The sequence below is a fragment of the Ambystoma mexicanum genome, chromosome 7p, assembly GCF_040938575.1.
Source record: "Ambystoma mexicanum isolate Mex_15411 chromosome 7p, UKY_AmexF1_1, whole genome shotgun sequence".
NCBI classification, from domain to species: domain Eukaryota; kingdom Metazoa; phylum Chordata; class Amphibia; order Caudata; family Ambystomatidae; genus Ambystoma; species Ambystoma mexicanum.
Window position 1 is genome coordinate 903,918,451 of NC_090939.1, and position 21,325 is coordinate 903,939,775.

General features: G+C 45.6%; 1 protein-coding gene across 1 annotated transcript in view; it reads right to left on the reverse strand.

Moving 5' to 3' along the window:
* PLCXD2 (phosphatidylinositol specific phospholipase C X domain containing 2) overlaps positions 1-21,325 on the reverse strand; it is a 107,352-nt gene that overhangs the window by 78,221 nt on the left and 7,806 nt on the right. The window contains exon 2 of the mRNA XM_069637188.1: positions 6,019-6,479. Coding sequence (XP_069493289.1) covers positions 6,019-6,479 — 461 coding nt within the window. The remainder of the gene's footprint in view (positions 1-6,018; positions 6,480-21,325) is intronic.

Genomic DNA, 21,325 nt, shown 5'->3' on the forward strand with positions numbered 1-21,325 from the left:
ACGTAGCAGTCCTGCAGATGTCCAGCAGGGGCACACCTGACAGGAATGCCGTCGTCGCAGCAATCGCTCTGGTGGAGTGGGCTCTCAGACGGCCGGGCAACGGTCGGTTCGCAAACCAATGACAGTCCATGATGCAGCCGGAGAGCCACCTTGAAATGGAAGCCTTAGACAAGGCCTTCCCATGGTTCACAGGGCCAAATTTCACAAACAGTTGTGAAGTCTTCCTGAAAATCCTTTGTGCGTGCCACGTACAACTTCATGGCACAAGAAACGTCCAGTGAGTGCAAGCCCCTCTCTGCCGGAGACTAAGGTTTCAGAAAAAAAACAGGTAACACCAAAGGCTCGTTGAGGTGGAATTCAGATGGAACCTTCGGCATGAGGTCGGGTGCGTATGCAGCACCTCCCGATTCGTGGAAAGTCAGGTACGGTTGCTTGCAGGACAGGGCATGCATCTCACCTACCCTTATGGCAGAGGTGATGGCCACAAGGAAAGCCGTTTTCCAAGAGAGGAACTTGAGTGGGGCCTGATGCAAAAGCTCGAAGCGGGTCCCAATGAGCATCGTCAGAGCCACGTTGAGTTCCCACGCCGGGGCAGGAGCCTTCACCGGCGGGAAAGATTTGAAAAGTTCTTTGAGAAACTCCTTGACGAGTCAGTGGGACCAACGTGAAGATCTTCCTGGTCACCTGGTGTAGTGGGAGATAGCCGCCAGATGTACCTTTATGGAGGCGTGCACCAGTGCCGCCTTAGCCAAGGATAGCAAGTACGGAAGGATCTGTGGGGGCGTGACCCTCAGAGGGGTAATCTTCTGTGACCAGCACCACGTAGTGAAACGCTTCCACTTGTGACTGTACTACTTCAAGGTCGACGACGCCCGGGCCTTGGTCATCAGCTCCCTGCAGTCTGCTGGCAACGCATACCCTCCAAACTCTAGGGCTGCAGGAGCCAAGCCACCAGGTTCAGTGATCCTGGGTCGTGCTGAAGGATTGTGCATCCTTCTCTGGTGAGAAGATCCGGAACCACCGGCAGCTTGACCGTAGGTGACGCCGACAGGTTGGGAAGGTCCGGGTACCAAATCTGCCTCAGCCACGCTGGGGCGATGATTATCATCTTGCATTGGCACTGTCTGAGTGTGTTGATGACTCGTAGCAGGAGAGGGAATAGAAGAAACGCGTACAGAAACAGGCCTTCCCAAGGGAAGGAGAACACGTCCCCCAGGCTGCTGGATTGGTGGAATCTGCTGGCGAACTTCTGGCACTGGAGTTAGCCGCTGTAGCAAACAGATCAACTTGGGGTCTGCCCCACTTGACGACTAGGCAGTCCACCTGATCCTGATGAAGCTCCCCCTCGTGGATGGAGCGCAGTTCCCTGCTGAGGGAGTCTGCGATGGTGTTCTTGACTCGTGCCAGGTGGAGAGGGATGAGGAACACCCCTTGTCCAATGGCCAAGCGCCACAAATCCTGCGCTTCCTTGCAGAGCGCCGGGGATCGAGTCTCCCCCTGCTTCCTGATGTAAAACATGGTATTTTGGAATCCATGAAGATCCTCACCACCTTGCCTCTCAGAGACAGGAGGAACGACTTGATGGCCCAGAACACTGCCCGTATCTCCAGGATGTTGATATGAAGATCCTTCTCCTCCAGCAGCCACAGGCCTCTGGCGTGCAGACGTCCGGTGTGCGCTCCCCATCACTCTAGGGAGGCGTCCTAGGTGAACCTCTCCTGGTATGGCAGGCTTTGAAATCCTGTGCCTTGGGCGATGTTGGCGTGAACGCCCCACCAAACTATCGCCCAACATAACTTTTAGTTGAGCGAGATCTTGTCCGTGAAGCTTCCCGACACCTGTATCCACCGGGCATCCAGGAATTCCTTTAGGGTTTGCATCTGCAACCTGCAGAGTGAACGAGGTAGATGCAGGATGAAATCATGCCCAGTAACGACTTGATGGCCCACACCCTGGCCATCAAGGCCATCAAGAAAGGAAAGCGGTGCTGCTGGAGAGTTACCAGGGAACGGGCCATCTCTGTATCTGATTTGATGGCCTGGAGGGACTCGTCAATGACTTTCCCAAAAAGGCTCTCTCCATCGAAGGGCATGTCCAGCACCTTCGCCTGGACCTCCTGACGGAAATGTGTGGCTTTCATCCAACCTTGGCGACAGAGGCAGGCACTGTTCCCCACTTGCCAGAACCCGTGTTGGCGATGTCCAATGCTACTGTGATGGCATGATCAGACGCCACATCCCCTTCCTGGAAGAGAGAGTGATTGCCTCCATCTTCTTATCATCGTGAGGAACTACAGAATCGGCCCCAGCTTGTACAGCAATTCCCTGTCGTACCTGGCCAGGACCGCCAGTGCGTTGGCCGCCTTGATAGTGGACGCCATGGTGTAAATCACCTTCTTTCCCATGTCATCTATCCTTTTCCCCTCGCTGTCCGGAGGGACTGAAGATGACGAGGACGGGGTTGGCTGACCGTTTCCTTGCGGCCGCTGATACCACCGAATCCGGTGATGGCTGTGACCTCAGGCACTTGGGTGCGGAGTCCAGCACCCTATATTTCTTCTCCAGCCTATCCCGTTTGGCTGGAGCAGTGGAAACGTTCTTCATGAGGACCAGGCCCTCATCCCAGATATTGCCCAGAAGGGCATCGCCATGATCATCTTCCTCTTGGCCTCGCGCCTTTTCTACAAGAAGCCTGCCTTCTTGGTTTCCTAAGGCACCAGCTGGAATAGCTCGGAGGCTCTGGAGATCATGGACGACAGGGAATTTTCATGAGCATGTTAATCTATGCCAGACCCCATGCTGGAGAACTAATCATTCCCAATGGATGGTCAATCCTGTGGACAATGCTCTTGGTATCCCCATGGCCAGCTGCCCAGAATTGAAACAGCACAACCCTGGTTCAATCAGTCCGACATGACTGATTAAAAAAAAGCCCAGTGGTTTGGAATATCCTTCCTTTGGAGTGCTTAAAATTGGAAAGGATAGCCTATGATCATTTAAATCAGCTAATTGCTCCTTGAAATCCAGTGTATCCGGATGGCTACCTCACCTGCATCTGTGTCTCTACCCAGAGAATTCTGATCACTATATTTAGATGTAATCTCTTGCCACAGGAAACAGGATTTTGGGCTGAAATAGATGTGTCCGACTGTCGTTGTCCAAACTGCCCAGAAGAATCTGAGACCATGTTGCACATCCTGCGGTTCTGTCCAAATTATGCAGGACCAAGAAGGGAAGTGCACATTCCATTATTAAAAACAAGTGGTTTCACAAAATGCAGGCCTACATCTTTTGCAAGAACTTTATATGGCTATTTATGCGCATTCCATTTTTTTCTATCAAGAGCCCTTAGAATTTGGGCATAAGATGCCTATTCACTAAATTGGGTGTTCCTTTCATGTAATTTAATAAGTTAATCACTTGAGCAAGTTTATGAAAAAAAACACACTGGGAACATAAGTGCTGTAGGAAAGTAGTAATTGTACTTAAGTCACAAACAATATTAATTTGTTATTAATATTGTCTTCATATATTTTGAGGAACTATGCTAGTTTTTGATTGGTTACTGCTGTTACATATCCTCTGGCTCACATTTTACGTCAATGAATAGAGCACAATTATGTTTTCAAAGGAGGACGACCATTGTTGCAAGCGCATACTGTGCTAGCCAACACATGCCTAGTCGTGCTTGAACATTACTGTTTGTATGCAGTAAGCCTATTTGTAAGTGTAATGTGTGTAAATGTATTTATTGATCGATTGGGTTGCTGGATGTCTCAAAATACGATGTTTTAGTTCTGTACCTTTAGGGAAACATTTTAAATTTTCAAAAAGTAAAATCTGTTGTGCAATGCCACACTCACATACATATACATAAATCTAGAGCATAATTGGTCCTTCATCCGGATGAAGTTCTGTGTGGGCCGACATAGAGGCACTGCCACATTTCCACAGTCCAGCCTTTTACATATGTTCATGTACTACATATACTGATTGCAAAGAAACAGGGAGATTATGGAGGTCAGTCTTCAGCGAATTTGCTAAATCTAAACTGATGCTCATCAAAACATCCCTTGGCACACTAAAATGGACAATTAATTACAACAGAAGTCTAAGGGCAAGCAAATTCTACCTGAGGACCTATATCCTTTTCACACAAAACAGATAGAACATTTTTGAGTTCATGAATTGTAGCTTCTACATCTACAGTATCCTATTGATTACTACATATCCCTGCTCAAAAGAGACTAACTATCCGTCAGGTGGATAGTCTCTCCCTAGTAAGTGCTGATGTGCCGCTTATCTAGGTTAGGGGATAGAAAAGAGACTGACCCTTCCCTCTCTCACTACATTTACTAACAACTAAAAATAACTCACAGAAACCCCCTTGTTTGTGCATATTAAATAGCTTTGGGTTTTCACCCTAAATTACGAGTGTAATCCAGAAGTGGAACCCTTGCTCACTGTTCTTAGAGAGGCACAGCTCCATCTCACTGACGAGGCCCAACCAGGCCGAAACATGTGTCTGGGGTTGCTGTTGGTACTCTTGTTCAGAAGAGAATTGCCATGCATTTCTGTGCTGGACAGCCATTGGGCAGGACAAATACTAATATGTAGTGGACATTTATCTTCTGTGAAAGGATGGTGAGCTAAAGACTCTGGTTGAGATTCTAACCCGGGATATAGGCCAGTAGTAGAGAAATTCCCAGAACCCCCCTTGTTTGTGCATATTAAAGCTTGCCCCAACAATCTTTTTTAAAATTACGCGTGGCTAATCTAAAGTTACCAGCACGCACTGCTCCGTTCTGTGACACCTTGAGCTTCTTGATATTACTTTCGGATGTACCCATCAAGAGACTATTACAATTGTCCTGCTTTGTATTCACTATGGCTGCCTATTCAAAGGCCTTTTAGCTTCCCATAGATAGGGACGAATCTGCCACAGCAAGTCGACATAATACGAGCATGAAGAGTTTAGATAGGAAACATGTTTTTTAAAGGAGAGATGAGAATCAAAAAAGACTCCAAGTGTTTTGACTGAGTCAGATACTGGGATAGTTTTCCCATTTATCACAAGACATTTGTATTGTGTGTCTAGATTTTTCAATCTGTGTGGTGTTCCCAGAATAAGTAACTCAGTCTTTGAGTCATTTAGGGCCAAGGAATTTGTGGTCATCCACTTCTGTATTGCTTTGAAAATGTTGTCAACGCATTCTACATCATCCTTGTATACCCCACAAAGCTTAAATACTATCTGGGTATCATCTGCATAATTTGCAAATTTGACTCCCAGAGAAGTAAGGAGATTGCATAAGCATTTGACATATATATTAAAAAGCAGTGGGGACATGCATGATCGCTGAGGAACACTGCATGTTAAGAGCGTCCTCTGGGATTTTGCCTCCACACCAACCATACAAGCCGTCCTTGAGCCCAGAAAGGACCTAAACCAAGATACTGCGGATGGAGTACATTTCCCTTTGTGGATCAGCCTGTCTGCCAGCACATCATGATCAACCAGGTCGAAAGCCGACAAGAGATTCAATAACAGAAGCAATGCCACGTTCCCTTCCTCAATAATTTCTGAAATGTTAGTTTTTAAATCTAGTAGAGCAGTCTCTGTTCTGTGGTTTACCAATCAATAAACTGAATAATTCTGCTAAATTGGTCTCCCCGCCCTCACTTATTGTACCCTCAGAGGGCATGCTGCAGATGAGAAATCAAACCTACATTTTATCCAGCGTCCAATAGAAAATGTTGTGGGCAACTGTGGTATTGCAGAAGATGTTTAAACAAATATTTGGAATTCATTTACTTATCTTAATATATAAACAACAGCTGATCAGTAGTATACTATGAGTACATATATTATGGTTTGTCAGAGTGCAGGAATACATTGGCATATTTTTAAACTATTATGCGTAAACTGCTGTATTTAGGTCATGGTATTCTGCATATCACATCTTTCGCCAATAGCTTTCCCAAATGTATACTTATTTGACTTTGTTAATGTACATACCTGACAATTATTTTCCCAGGCATAGTTGAGTGTCACATTTTCTACACACGCCGTTTGACAGAGTTTATCTCCAAATATCTCCTGCAGCATGCTAATGAGGTGTGTGTGATGTTCATAGGTCATTGCGTAAAAATGGTTGAAATCCAGAAACACCACCTCCTTCTTGTGCTGTGCTAAGAACTTGTTAATCTCCATGAGCCCATCCCACACTTTAATGCCGAACAGGCCGTGGATAAAGTAAACCTCTTCTCCTGGTTCATCGGGCTTCGAAGATACACGGAGGTCAAAGTACCTTATACCTGCCTCGAGCTGCTCCTTGAAAGTCAAGCTTTGAGTGACAGACCACTTCTTCATAAGTTTCTTCACCAGAGAAATCTTAGCTAAACGTTTAATTGACATGGCTTGGTCAGGTCCAACAGGCGACTTTTCATCCACCCAAAAGCTGAATGAATCATGTGAACCTAGAAACAAAAAAAAGGATATTTAATGGAAGTATGCTTACTATCTTATTATGGAAAGATAAGTTATGCAGTTTCATATTTTGGCTCTCACCCATTTAAATTCACAATTCAGTCCTCCTAGCTTATATAAGGCAAGATTATCTTTGATCAACACAAAATACGAGTAGGATAGTAATAGAGATACAAGCACATGCCACAAAAAGAAAGACACTACTAATAGCCTTGTGCAAGCACAGTGTTACTATAGGGAAAAAAGAAGTACAGAGAATGTTTCAGAAGTTTAATAATCCTACAAACCCTTAAGTATTTAGAAATGACTTAATGGGACAAAACTATGCGATCCCAATTTTCATTATCAACTTCAACAGTATGGCTGAATGCTTTCAATTAAACTGTTTCTGACTTCCTGTCTGACACGACACAGCTATACTTGTCCCCTGGTTTACCTCTCCAGAGCACCCCCAGCACGTCTAATTTGCTCTCCATGGCTATCATCAACCCCTGGAATATTTTAAAGGTGTGTATGAATGCAGATGCTCATTTTTGGTAAGAGAGGTCCCAGGTCTTCCACAGACACTTACTCCAAAGATATTCATTAGATGTCCTGCACAGTAAATAGACATCTCCACCTTTTATTCTCATCTCCCACTACTCTAGTCTGTACACCAATACATTATTAGCCTCTCGGTTGTTAGGGAGATTTCTCACACAAGTGCTTAATTCCCTCTACCTTAGAGCCCTCCAGCTCTTTTTCTATATTTTGCCCCTTGAACTTTTCATTTTCAATGTGTTTTACTTTTGTGTTATTTGGTTATGGAGTTTTAACAACTCCATAGGCATCATCTTTTTCTGTGTGTCACACAGCGCCTTCAGTGCAGTGACAAAGGGGTGTCTTTTAGACTCCCCAAGGTTTAAATACCTTCTCTTGGACTGACTACCGTCTTCCAGAGCATGAGCAAATTTAAATTGGCTTTACTAGTCTTTTTAAATTTACTGACTCAGCACACACTATTTTCCAATAGAGTGCTGGAGGGGTTGCCTAGCTTCTCCTGAGTCAAAACACTCATGTAACAGTCAAATGTTACCCTTTCCTACTTTAAATGGCTGGTGGCAGTGGTCTAGATCAACTACCGTGATTTTTCCCGACCGCTAACAACAGTACCTAAAAATCGGGTCAGACATGTTTTTCAATATGGTGCCCAAGACCTATCTGCAAAAACAGACTTCGGTCATCTTTTTTCGCCATTTCATTTAGGAAAGGTCCTTCTTGTGTTTGTCTCTGCGTGCCAAACCAGGTTTGGTCCCTTTGTTCGTTGGCCTTTGGCGGGCTTCAATGCTGAAGCCCTCCTCTGGCGCCTGAGTGTCTCGGGTGGACATGATGTGAGGGAGGTGCCCGAAACTCCCTGTGCTTAGTCTCCTAGGAGACCTGACTGAACTCCTGCATGATTGGCCGGCTGGCTGTCCGGCAAGGACAGCCACCCTGCTGTGTGAGTGGCAGCCAAGCTGGAATGAATGGGGGAAAACTGTTTAAAAGCAGGTCTCTGGGACTTGGAAAGCAGAGTCGACCACTGGAACGAAAGAACCGAAGACAAGCTGAAGGAAGAGGACTGCTGCAACTCCTGGACGACCGGTGAAGCCCTGCTGCAGGTCCGAATCGCCTGAAACTCCAATCGACAGTGAAGCCCTTCAAGATTAACGTCTTCCCTTGAGTTTGGTGGGAACAACCAACTCGTAAGCCACCAGGTCACCGTCCTCATCTGGTTGAATTTTCATCAGAGTGCTGAACGGATAGCCAGAGGGAAGGAAACCAGCTCGTGGACTTTAAGGCACTCACACCTTAAACCAACATCTTGCTAAGCTTTTGGCCTAATCCCTGGGCAGTGCAGAAACCTCCTGACGTCGTCCTTCTTGTCCTCACGACTGAAGCTCAGGAACAGCGAGATCTGCTCGAACTGCCGGGAGCAACTGCCTCAGCTACAGCTCTTCTTCAATACAAAGGTACTGTGCGAACGGGGTCCGGAAATCATTTCAGCCATTGCGAGAGTTCGTGGAAACTTTCTCAACTTCGAAGGTTTGTCCTTTCCTAAACATTCGTCAAACTATTCGCCTAGCCAAACTCTTCTAAACTCTGTGGCAAAGACTTAACCGTTATCTACCAGAACTGTGCTATCCTATACAAAGACTCTGAACCATTGACTTTGGCCCAGGCCTATTGAGAAGAATTGCTGGTTGTAGCCAACTAAAAACCTATGGATGTATTATGGCTGTCTATTCTTATAACCTTGTCTTTTTACCTCCTTATTAAGTATCTGAAGAGCCGTTTTGCTCCCACTTCAGTAGAGTTAAACTTGTTCATTTACTTACCGGTTGTGTATTTGTGGTTTATTAGTGTGTGATATTGAGCTGCTCTTGCAGGCATAATGTTTTCTAACTGACAGAATAAATAAATGTATATTCTTTTACCAAGAAACCAAGTAAGTGTTCGTTTGAATCACTGTATTAGTTGGTCCTTTGTGTAACTTGTTCTACTGCTCACTTAAACTCTTGAGATAAGTCTGGCCGCTCAGCCATTGCTACCATTTTACTGTGTATGTTAGGAAAGATTTCGTAATTGTGGGTAATTTTACTTCCATGTGGCAACCCCTAAACTTTTTGCTGTTGTTTTTCACCTTGTTCTCGACTTTGCCAGAGAAGTGCAGCCTTCTGCCGCACTCCTCTGGGCTTTCGCTCCATTCTTACAGGGAAACTGACATGCCCTTAAGACAGTCAGTACCGGGAAACGCTGTTTTCCGTAGTTTCTTTTATCATGTTGCGGCTTTCGTGCAACATAACACAAGAGGGCACTGTAAGCTAAGTTACTGCTCTCTTGGGTCTCTAGCCTTCTACAGGCCCTAGATACTCTTTTAGGATTGTAACTGATCGGTGCAAGTGATTTACGGACGGGAATGGTGGCAGCGATCGTTTCTTGTGTTTTGAGCTCCTTTTGGCGTTTTAAGCGCGTTTCTCGCGCTTAGCCCAAAATGGTGGCCTGGCTCCCAAAATGGCCAGACCACGAGGCTCCTTTGTCCTGTCCGCTGACCGTCTTGCTCCCTTCACCTTCCCCAGGTCGAGCCGACCCGGGGCCTTCCTTATTTGGGCATGTACTTTCCCGCGAAACACGGATGCTTTCGCGGGCTTCTACAGGCCTTGTGTGTGCCTCCAGGATGTGGGCTGGGATGTCTGGTCCCACTACACATCCTGGGTGCCAGAGAGTCTAGGGTGGTGTGAATGCCTGGGACCACCGTGGTCCGTGATAGGTCCACGAATGGTGTGAGTGTTGATGAGCGGATCTCCCATTGGGTCCCCTCCGTTTTGGCGCGAAGGGAACCGTGGATAAGAGGGGGCTGGAAACACCACTACCATGTCGATCTCCTGAGTTCTCACGAACGAAGGAATACAGGAGCCAAGTATCCTGCAACCAAGAGGCTGAACCGAGGAATCGCTGGTGACCCGCTGAAGGACTGCTCCTCTGCACTGCTGTCGCCTTGTGAAACCCTTTTTACCTTTGATCGAACCAGAAGGCCTGTACTGGTATTTCGACCCTTGGAATAGCGGGAACAGCTATTCTTGGCATCTTCACCATCTCCTGCTCGTAAGCCTTCAGAAGTGTCTCTGGGCCATCCAGCAGACTGAAGAGCCTACACAGGAGTCTTGCTCTGTAACCGCCGCCAGGTTGTGTAGTATTTCTAGTCCTTGTCACTCTCACACGATTCGTACACTTGGCGTTCCCAGGTCTGAAGTGAGTAGTGTACATTTGACTGAGATACACACGGCCGCTCCGTTGCCCTGCTGTGGTAACAAACTGTGCGGGTTCACTTCGTTTGGGACATCTTTAACTCAACTCTGCTGCTGCAGAATCAACACGACGACAAGACGTCCCCTGCTCTCCTGAACCTGCCAGCGACTGAAACTGACCCGGAGAAGCCTGGGTCTGCTTGCATCGGGGACCGGTGAGTAGCATAGCTAGGAACTGGTCGCCCTCCTGCAGGAGCCCATAGCTTTTCCCCGCTGTGTCAAAACAGCACGCCTTTCCGTACTTGCGCTCTGCTTCTGCCCACAGTGGAGGCTGCGCTTGAGTCGCGGAACTCTGTTCTTCTTCATTTGTGCACTAAACTGAACTGCCTGATTGCCTCGAAGAGACTCCCCTTTTTTGCCCATTGGCACCAGCGTGTGTAGGTACTTTTGAGCACAAGGCTCCACTCTTCGTAGGGCTCGGACTTCCTTTTAGTTAGGTGCCTCTGAAGGCGGACTGGGTCTAAGCATTATTTCGCACTGCCTGTTTTCCTTCCCTTTTAGGTGGACTACACATTTCGTGCATCTAACGGTTGAGACTTGTTCGTATTTGTATATATATTGTATTGGTATGGTATGTGTTGGTTTACTAGAGTTGTATTGTGATTTCTCGCTACGGTCATTGTTTTAAAGGCCTTGGAATAAATGTGTATATATTTTTAATATAACACCTGTTTGGAGTAGTTTTTAAGTGTCCTTGCTTTGTGTGCTCATTGCGGGCTTTCAGTCACCCTCACCCCTCTTGAGACCTAGTCTTGACCGCCGCGATCGCTACCCTGATTGGTCTGGCTTGTCCAGAGGTTACCCTGTTCCAAGTAATTAGGTTGGCCTTCTGAACTTCTGCGCCGCCAGGACAGAGTTCAGAAATCCGTCTTAACAGTGTAGTACAGGCTTGTACCAAAGGTGAAATTGTGCTTACACTTCTAGTCCAAATTGCATGTAGTGTTCCCAAAGGGTACTGCATGTGATTCTGCCTAACACGTTTACTTTGCCATTGGTTCGTTCATTCAATGTACTCTGACATCCTTTTATCCGGAATGTGTGGCTATGTCCAATATTCATCTGTTGGTGCACTGAATCTCTTACCTATCTGCAATCATTTCCTAATTCCCGCCACTATCTTACTTTCCAGCTGAGTCAATATATGGTTATCACTAGCTCATCTGCAGGGGGGACAGAAAATCTGCTAAATTTACCTTCCTTTCCAATCACATTCATTTTAATTACTCCTTCTCAGATGCATGGTTTGTTGCCCTAAGAGATGATGTAGGATAAAACAATACATGGACATGTAACTGTGCATTTTTTTAAGTGCAATTTGGAATGCATAGCGGTTTTTGGATGCAATGCCAGAATGGATGATCTGGCAATACTAGTAGATGGGAGAATGTCCAGTACAAAAACATGAACTGAAAAACAACTGAAAAAGCAAGGGGGGGTCAGTGCTAGATCCCAAGGTGCAGATAGGGAATACAGGCCTACTGTGTGGGTGGTTCATGCTGTGCAAGTGAAACGTTTAATGGAAAAGCCTAACTGCCATCTTGAGACATGCAGGACTATATGATACAAAGTACTGCATAACCCACCCCCCAAAAAAAATGAAAAACTCCAGATGCAGACGAGGGCATCAGAGAAGAACCCAGAAGGAAGTGACTTACACCCTTTAGGTGTTGTTAATGATGTATCCCAAGTAGTGTTTCAGTCAATTTGATGAAAAATAACTTTCTATGTTCGTATCGTTTAGGATCCTCAGAGCTGAAGGGTAATGAGAAAGTAAATACAGATACAAGCTGTACTCAATGTATCGTATGTCATACAGCATTCTCTTTCGTGCCCTTTGTGTCTGCACTCTCTCTGTTTTGCTCTGGGCGTGAGTCACTTGTTCTGGTAGGGTCTTACTGTCATTTTGGTATGTTTCTCTATGTGTCAATGCGGTCTGGCTGTGTTTGTATATATATATTATATATACAGTGAAAAAAGCTTTGTTAAGAGATAGTTAATGTGATCAGATTTAACACGACAAAACACTTGAAATTCAGCACTCGCATTTTAGTCATCATTGTGGCCATATGCTGCTGCGCAACAGTGGGTGCAAAGTTAAGGTGGACTTGCTTAAAAATGCGAGTGCCGGATATCAAGGGTTTTGTTGTGTTCAATCTGATCACCTTAACTCTCCTTTAACATAGGTTTTTCCACTAAACTTCAAAGGTTTTTTTGTTTTGTTTTTCTCATTAAATCTGAACAACTTAACTCTCTTCACTAAAGTTCTTTTTACAGAATTTCAAGGGTTTTGTTACACTATAGTTTCTTTTGGACCCACTGGCCATGGCCTTGGCCACTGTACTTAGTGCACCAATATGTTTTTTGGGGCCCACTAGCCATGCTGCTCGGCTGTTACCAAAGCTTTCGTCCTTGGCCACTATACTTGTTGCACCAAAAGTATCTTTGGAGCCCACTAGCCATGGCTGTTGGCCATGGCCACTGTACATGTTGCACCAATAGGATTCTTTGTGGCCACTGTACATGTTGCATCAAAAGGTTTCTTTGGGGCCCACTTGCCAAGAGCTTCACACATGCCCACTGTACTTGTTGCACCAATAAGTATCTTTCTGGCCCACTAGCCATGGCCTTCACCGTGGCCACTGTCCATGTTGCACCAATAGTTTTCTTTGGGGCCCACCAGCAATGGCCTTCGGCTGTGGGCAGTGGTTATGGCCTTCGGCCGTGACCATTTTCCATGTTGCACCAATAGGTTTCTTTGGGGTCCAATAGCCATGGGCTTTGGCCGTGGCCACTGTATATGTTGCACCAATCGGTTTCTTCAGGCCCGCTAGCCATGGCCACTATACATGTTGTTACACCAATAGGTTTCTTTGGGGCCCACTAGCCATGGTTCTCATATTTCAAAATGTAATGAATCAAATCAGTGCTGTCATGTTTAATGTAATTAGTGATGTCATCATTGTGGTCATACACTGCCCGTAACAGGGGGCGCAAAGTTAAGGTGGACTTAAATGTGAGTGTTGAATTTCAAGGGTTTTGTTGCGTTAAATCTGATCACATTGACTCTCCATTAACAAACGTTTTTTCACTGAATTTCAAAGGTTTTGTTGCTATGTTTTTTTATCGTTAAATCTGATCACCTTAACACTCTCTTAACTAACGTTTTTTCACAGAATGTCAAGGGTTTTGTTATACTATCATTTTTTTTTTTTGACCCACTAGCCATTGCCTTCAACCACAGTCTTGGCCACTGAACTTGTTGCACCAATACATTTTTTTGGGGTCCACTAGCCATAACCTCTGGCCGGGGCCACTGTACACGTTGTACCAATAAATTTATTTGCACCCACTGTACATGTTACACCAACAGGTTTCTTTGGGGCCCACTAGCCATGGCTTTGGCCACTTCTTGTTGCACCAATAAGTTCCTTTGGGGCCCACAAGCACTGGCCTTTGACAGTGGCCAATGTACTTGTTGCACCAGGAAAGTATATTTGGGTCCCACTAGCCATGTCCTTCAGTTGTGGCCACTGTACATATTGCACCAATAAGTTTCTTTAGGCCCACTAGCCAGGGCCTTCGGCCATGGCAAGTGGCTGGGGTCTTTGGCTGTGCACACTTTACATATTACACCAATAGGTTTCTTTGGAGCCCACACTGTACATGTTGCACCAATAAGTATCTTTGGGTCCCACTAGCCATGGCCTTCAGCCGTGCCAAGTGGCTGGGGTCTTTGGCTGTGCACACTTTACATATTACACCAATAGGTTTCTTTGGGGCCCACTAGCCATGGCCACTGTACTTGTTCCACCAATAGGTTTCTTTGGACCCACTAGCCAAGGCCTTTGGCCGTGGCCACTATACATGTTGCACCAATAAGTATCTTTGGGGCCCACTAGCCATGGCCTTCAGCCATGCCAAGTTGCTGGGGTCTTTGGCTGTGCACACTTTACATATTACACCAATAGGTTTCTTTGGGACCCACTGGCCATGGCCACTGTACTTTTTGTACCAATAAGTATCTTTGGGGCCCACTAGCCATGGCCTTCAGCCGTGGCCACTGTACATGTTTCACCAATACATTTCTTTGTGGCCTGTTAGGGAGAATTCTCATTTATGGCTAATTTCCCTTACCTAGTGAGTTCCTCAGCAGCTTTGCTGGATTTCTGGGGGTTATTTTTTCCACCTGGTAAGAGTGTAAACCTTCTTCCCACTCTTACATGTATTTTGCCATGTATATTTCTACAGTTTGTGTGATCTTGGGCTCTGGAGCCACACCACTCCATGAGCCCAACTTTTTGTGGGTGTTACACAGCACCTTCAGTGCAGTGACACAGGGTTATCTCTAAGACTTCCCACTGACTCCATTTTTCTGGGGCTGATTATTGTTCCCCGCAAACAGGTAAAGTTGCCATTTACTTTATGTAGTCATTTAAACTGCAGACCCAATACACCCCATCTTTCATGGAGTATTGGAAAGGGTTAATTCCTACTCCTTTTTGGATGTGCCTTTTGGAGTGTTGTTTCTCTCCCTTAACACTAAGACTTGGCTGGTGGCAGTGGTACCTACCCTATCTTTTCTACCGCGATTATAGTACATAAACGTCGTACTGTTTTAGGCTATTGTATTAGCCTCGAACTAAAACCTGCTTGATCAAATACTTTTTATTTTGGCTCCGGTCGGGTTTTATCGCCATTTCTTTTGTTAAAATCCTTCTTGTGTTTTACTGTGCGCTGCAAACCAGGTTTGCCTTCTTTGTTCGCCGACCTTTGGCAGGCTTCTGTGCAGAAGCCCTCCTTTGGCGTCTGGGTGTCTAGGTGGGCTGAATGTGAAGGAGGGGTTTAGTCACCCCCTGCACAGGGTCTCCTTGGAGACCCAAGTCGCACTTTATGTCGATTGACTGAGGTGGTTGTCCAGGCCGGACAACCCCCCTACTGAGTGATTGACAGCCAGGCTGTGTGAATGGGAGATTGTGGCATAAAAGGTAGGACTCTTGGGTTGGAAGTCAGAGTCGCCACTGGAACTGCAAAGAACCGAAGAGAAGCTGAGAAGAAGACGGCTGCTGCAACTCGCGAGTACCAGTGAAGCCCTGCTGCAGTCCTGAGCTATCTACCCTTCAACGACAAGAGAAGATCCAGTCCGGAGTCTTCTTCCCTTGAGCCTGGTGGGATCAACCAGCTCACCTTCCACAGCCAGAGGATCCTCTTCTTGGTCGAAATCGCTGCACACAGCTGCAGTGGTCTGGATAGCCATCTGAAGAGCCTCTCTGTTTTAAAGGAGCGCACCATTGATTCACCGTTGCTTCGCTGCTGATGGCCTCATCCCTGGGTAGTGCAGATCGCTCCAGACGTCCCCCTTCTTGTCCCCACAACTGAAGCTCCAGGAACCGTGAGTCTGCAGGAACTACCAGGAACAACTGCCGTAGCACCAGCTTTTCTTCAAATGAATAAGGTACTGTGTCCAACTTCGAGGAATTGGGGTGAACCCTTTCTCCTCAACGAAGGCCTGTCCTTGTCTTCCTTCCCTCTTATAACTTTTGCTTCTCTTGTGACAATATCCAAGTACTCCTGGCAATCTCGAATCATGAACTGTTCTAACCTTGTGATCCTCGACAACAGGACCCTGTCCCATTTGACACTGGTGCAGGCCTATTGACTTTTATCTAGGTTTTAGAAAGTGTCCTCGGATTCTAGCTGTCTTGACAAATGTATTGCCTATGATTTTTATCCCCTATTCTCTTGTGTTAATTCATGTGCTAAGTGTGCTTGACTACGGTAACATTTCTTCTCACGGGTACGCCTTTCTTTGGTAAGACCGAACTGTCATTAATGTCAAAAAGTGATCACTTATTAACCCACGGTAACGTCTTTGTTTCACAACACCGGTCTGTCAAATCCAAAGGTACTTACCTTGAATTGATCTGCACAAGGGGAATTGGTTGTGTGTAGTATATTTGAAGTGTGGTTTTAATTTAATAGAAGTGAAGTGTTTTGTGAACAGATGGTCTAAAAATAAAATACTTTTACTTTTTAACCAGAAACCTTAAGTCAGTGTTTGCTTGAGTCACAGTAATTGTAGTCCTTTGTGTAATCTCTACTACTGCTCCTTTGCTCTTGAGATAAGTCTGGCTGCTCAGCCATTGCTACCACTTTTTCTGTGTAGTACAGGCTTGTACCAAAGGTGAAATTGTACCATCACTTGTGGTCTTAATTGTGTGTAGTGGTCCCTAAGGGCACTGCACAGGATTCTGCCTAACACTGGTGTACAGCGGTGGGATTTTACACTTAGAGTGCTGTTATTACCTTGGGTCAACTAACCACAAGGCTAAACCCCACATAAATCTATTAACTGAAAAATCATGTCAAATATGGGAATTTACAGTGAAGAGAGTCTCTTAAACTACACTGCTGAGGTTTTTGAGAACCATGAGTAGAGAGAGGAGTCTCTCTGGTAAAGCAAAATAATCTGAACTGGTTGCTAAGTTATTGGGAAACCAAAGTCTGGAGGGCCTACCGCTCCAGCAAATGTGGATACTGATATTTCTGATTCTGAGAGTGTTGGATTAGAAGAAGTAGATGAGTCCTTGTTAGGAAACCCTACACCTCCCTTGCCTGCTCAGAAACCACAACCTCTCTCCACAGGGACCCCATTAGGTCCTACACTCACTCCTGAATTCATTGCACTTGAGAAAATGAGACTTGAGTTAGAAGTGAAATGTATTGAGGCACAAACTGCCATGGAACATCAAGAATTAAGGCTCAGAGAAATGGAGATGGCTCATGCTTTACAGATGAAGAAATTGGCTGTAGAAAATGCTTCTAGGTCTTCCAGTCCTAAGAGACCCTGTATGCCAAAGGAAATGATTGGTATGTATGAGACTAAACTTGATGTTTTGGATTGGTTAGCAATGTTTGAATACAATCATGGGATTCAGGGTATCTCAGGGAATCAGTTGATTCCTTGGCTTTTCTCTAGGCTCCGCCCTGTTGCAAGTGATGCTGAAATGGAGTTGGGAGAGGTGGATAAGCAGGATTATGAGTGTGTGCAGCTAGCTTTGATAGCTAGATTTGGGAAGACCCCTTCCCAGTACCTTAAGAGGCTTAGGACCCTCAAAAAGCATGATGGTACCCCTTGGGCTACCTGGGTGTGTGAATGTTTGAAAAACGTAGATGGTTGGGTTAAGGGTTACAAAGTGAGCACTTATGAAGGTTTGAGGAATCTTGTTATGTTGGAGTCAATTTATGATGCCTGCTCTCCTGAGCTTAGACAGCACTTGGCTGATTCAAAGAAGATAGATCCTAAGAAGTTAGCTAAGGCTGCTGACTTGTGGGTTGCCAACAGGGCTACTAACAAGGATTCTGGGGAAGAAGGAGGAGGGAAAGCAGCCAAAGAAAGATAACAAGGAGGATTCCAATACCTCCCCTCCAGAAGAGGTCCCCAAACATAACCACACAGCTGTAGTGGTCCGGATAGCTATCTGAAGAGCCTTTCCTGTTTTAATGGACCACATCTTTGATTCACTGTTGCTTCGCTGCGGCTGGCCTCATCCCTGGGTAGTGCAGATCGCTCCAGATGTCGTCCTTCTTGTCCCCACGACTGAAGCTCCAGGAACCGTGAGTCTGCAGGAACTACCAGGAACAACTGCCGTAGCACCAGCTTTTCTTCAAACGAATAAGGTACTGTGTCCAACTTCGCGGAATTGGGGTGAACCCTTTCTCCTCACCCAAGGCTTGTCCTCGTCTTCCTTCCCTCTTATAACATTTGCTTCCCTTGTAACAATATCCAAGTACTCCTGGCAATCTCGAATCGTGAACTGTTCTAACCTTGTGATCCTCGACAACAGGACCCTGTACCATTTGACACCGGCGCAGGCCTATTGACTTTTATCTACATTTTAGAAAGTGTGCTCGGATTCTTGCTGTCTTGACAAAAGTATTGCCTATGATTTTTATCCCCTATTCTCTTGTGTTAATTCATGTGCTAAGTGTGTTTGACTATGGTAACATTTCTTCTCGCGGGTACGCCTTTCTTTGGTAAGACCGAACTGTCATTACTGTCAAAAAGTGATTGCGTATTAACCTGCGGTAACGTCTTTGTTTCACAACACCGGTCTGTCAAATCCAAAGGTACTTACCTTGAATCGATCTGCACAAGGGGAATTGGTTGTGTGTAGTATATTTGAAGTGTGGTTTTAATTTAATAGAAGTGAAGTGTTTTGTGAACAGATGGTCTAAAAATAAATGTACTTTATACTTTTTAACCAGAAACCTTGAGTCAGTGTTTAATCTCTACTACTGCTCATTTGCTCTTGAGGTAAGTCTGGCTGCTCAGCCATTGCTACCACTTTTTCTGTGTAGTACAGGCTTGTACCAAAGGTGAAATTGTACTACCACTTGTAGTCTTAATTGTGTGTAGTGGTCCCTAAAGGCACTGCACAGGATTCTGCCTAACATGGGCCAATAGTCCTGGCATTTGGCCAGGGCCAGTGGCTAGGGCCTACAGCCGTGCACACTTCTTATTGCAACAATATCTTTGGGGCCCACTAGCCATGCCTTAGGCCGTGGTCAATTTACATGTTGCACTAATAGGTTCATTCGGGCCCACTAGCCATAGCCTTTGACCATGGCCAGTGGCCAAGACCTTGGGCCAGGCACACTGTATATGTTGCACCAATAGGTTTCTTTGGGTCCCACTAGCCATGTCATGTTGCAAAGAGAAACAGTGTCCATGTTCTATATAACTGCAACCTATATAAATGCAACCTAGTGTCCGGGTTGTTACACACTCCCACGCACCTCACTACAAACATAACATTTGTAAAACTCAAACTACCATCAGGTGTGCATCTGTATAAATCCTTACCACACACTGTACATGTTGCACCAATGCACACTAGACATGGCCTTTAGTCTTTTCCGAATCCCACGGGATTCCCCCAATAGCGGAAACAAACTACACATGCCCACAGGATTCCCCGGGTATTCCCCTGATAATCTGAAAACGTTTGAAAATCAAAAACTCTTCCCAGTACGTTCAGACACTCAACAAGTGCCCCCACCTCTTTCCGTGGTCCCCCGACTCCCCTCAGCTGCTTTTCCCTCCATGGCCCGCTCTCATGACCTTCTTTCACTCTTAGCTTCGTGTGACACAATTTCTTTTTCTGAGCGCGTCTTCCGTTGTAGCCGTGGGAAATTCAAACTGTACCTGTCTCTGCATACCACATAAGATGCAAACATAACATTTTGACTATTTATGACCCCTTATACCTTAAATGTTGTATAAATGTATACTAATGTGTATTTATAAATTGTTTGGCATCAGTTGGCCTGGGAGCCAAAAGTAGCACCTGGAAGATGTTGCGCCAGGCTTTTGTATGCTACAAGAAGGGGCTAAATAGCTCCCAGCTCCCCTCAATTTCGAAGCCAAGTTGTATGTTTGGATCACTAAGTATAAAATGCACACTCAACTTGGTGCTGCTTTCATTTTTCAAAACACTCGCCCTAACGTTAAAGTGTGTTCCACCACAAAGCGTGTGTACTAAATCAGACACATTCAGAATGTGGATGCATGGGTAAAATTGCTGCAACATTTGTCACTTCATTGTGGTTCGAGGGCCCTCCTCCTTCCCATTTCCAGAGATAACGTTTCCTCTCTCTAAAAACAGAATGTGGATGCCTGGTTTTGGCAGACATGTCGAATTTGAGGAAGCCAGGTCTCAGGGTAAGGAGGTCTGTGATTGTGAGGCTGTGTGCGTGGGCATGCAGAGACCTCTTTAGAAAATTAACTATTGGAAAATAAATGATGTAGACTAGAGACTGCAAACTGCATTGCTGCGAGATGAACTCAGTAGTGCGTGCAAAATGCTGTTCACGAGGCCTTGTCTGATTAAATGCTCAATTGGGGCACCCTTAAGGAAAGGCATGTGCCTAGAGACATACCGGCAGCAGTGCACTGAGAGAAGTACGCGCACCAACAACGTGTTTTATTTTAATTGTTGTTTCCTAAGGCGCCAACGCGAGTACAGTCACTTCATAGCACTTGTACCGTAGGCTTAGAGACCAAACCAGAATTTTCAAATGGGCATGCTTTGAATCCATGCCCGGTGGGCACTGTGCCCCTGGCACATTGAGAATAGCAACAGTGTCTGTTGTGCATAACCTATGGCCATGCCCATCAGGGTAGACAATTTCTTTTAAAGTAGTAACCTTAATGGTTTTTTAAAAAAATGCTTATTTCGCACTAGTTTCCCCCTTTTTCAAAAACGGGTGTTTCCCTGTGCATTTCAAGCGTAACTCGTGTGAGTATTGAGTCTTCCATTTGCTTGTGGATGTTCGTGAATATTGGGTACGTTCGTCATTAATCACGGGACTCCTGTTTTATCTGTGTTGCATGCCTGTGCATGCATCACCTTCAAAATGCTCGAGTTAATGGTGTTCATGTATAACGTGTATTGTGTGTTAATCACAGCCTTATAGTTTCGTGATGGTATGTGTGTTTCTGCACAGTCAGTCATGTAACACTCATGATCTGCTTGTTCTACGTCTATAGTGGGTAGTATCTTCCTTGTGGCCCTACAGTGTGATGATCATTTGTATGTGTGTGCGCACACGTTATCTGCAAATATGCTTTTGAATGCAGTTTGCAATATGTGAGTAGTATGTTTATCGCGGCTCAAAACTGTCTTGATTGTGTGTGCCTGCGTCATCCGCAAATGCACGTCAGTTGGTGTTTCTGTCTCAAAGGCCTTCTAATTTAAATGCACCCTATTTGCATATATCATACGCAGACACGCGGAACAGTGATAAGCCTTCTAACCATCCACCACCCCATCCATCTATCCATCCATCCTGTGACGCATCTAGCCACATCCTCGCTGATTCTCTGGAGGGAAGCTTCTCCTACCTGGCCAGGGAAAGGCAGAACCTACCTGACACTGACCCTGGGGGTGGCAATCTGTGAGAGGACCATGCAGGGAAAGACAAACTCCAGGCAGGCAAGAGAATATTAGATA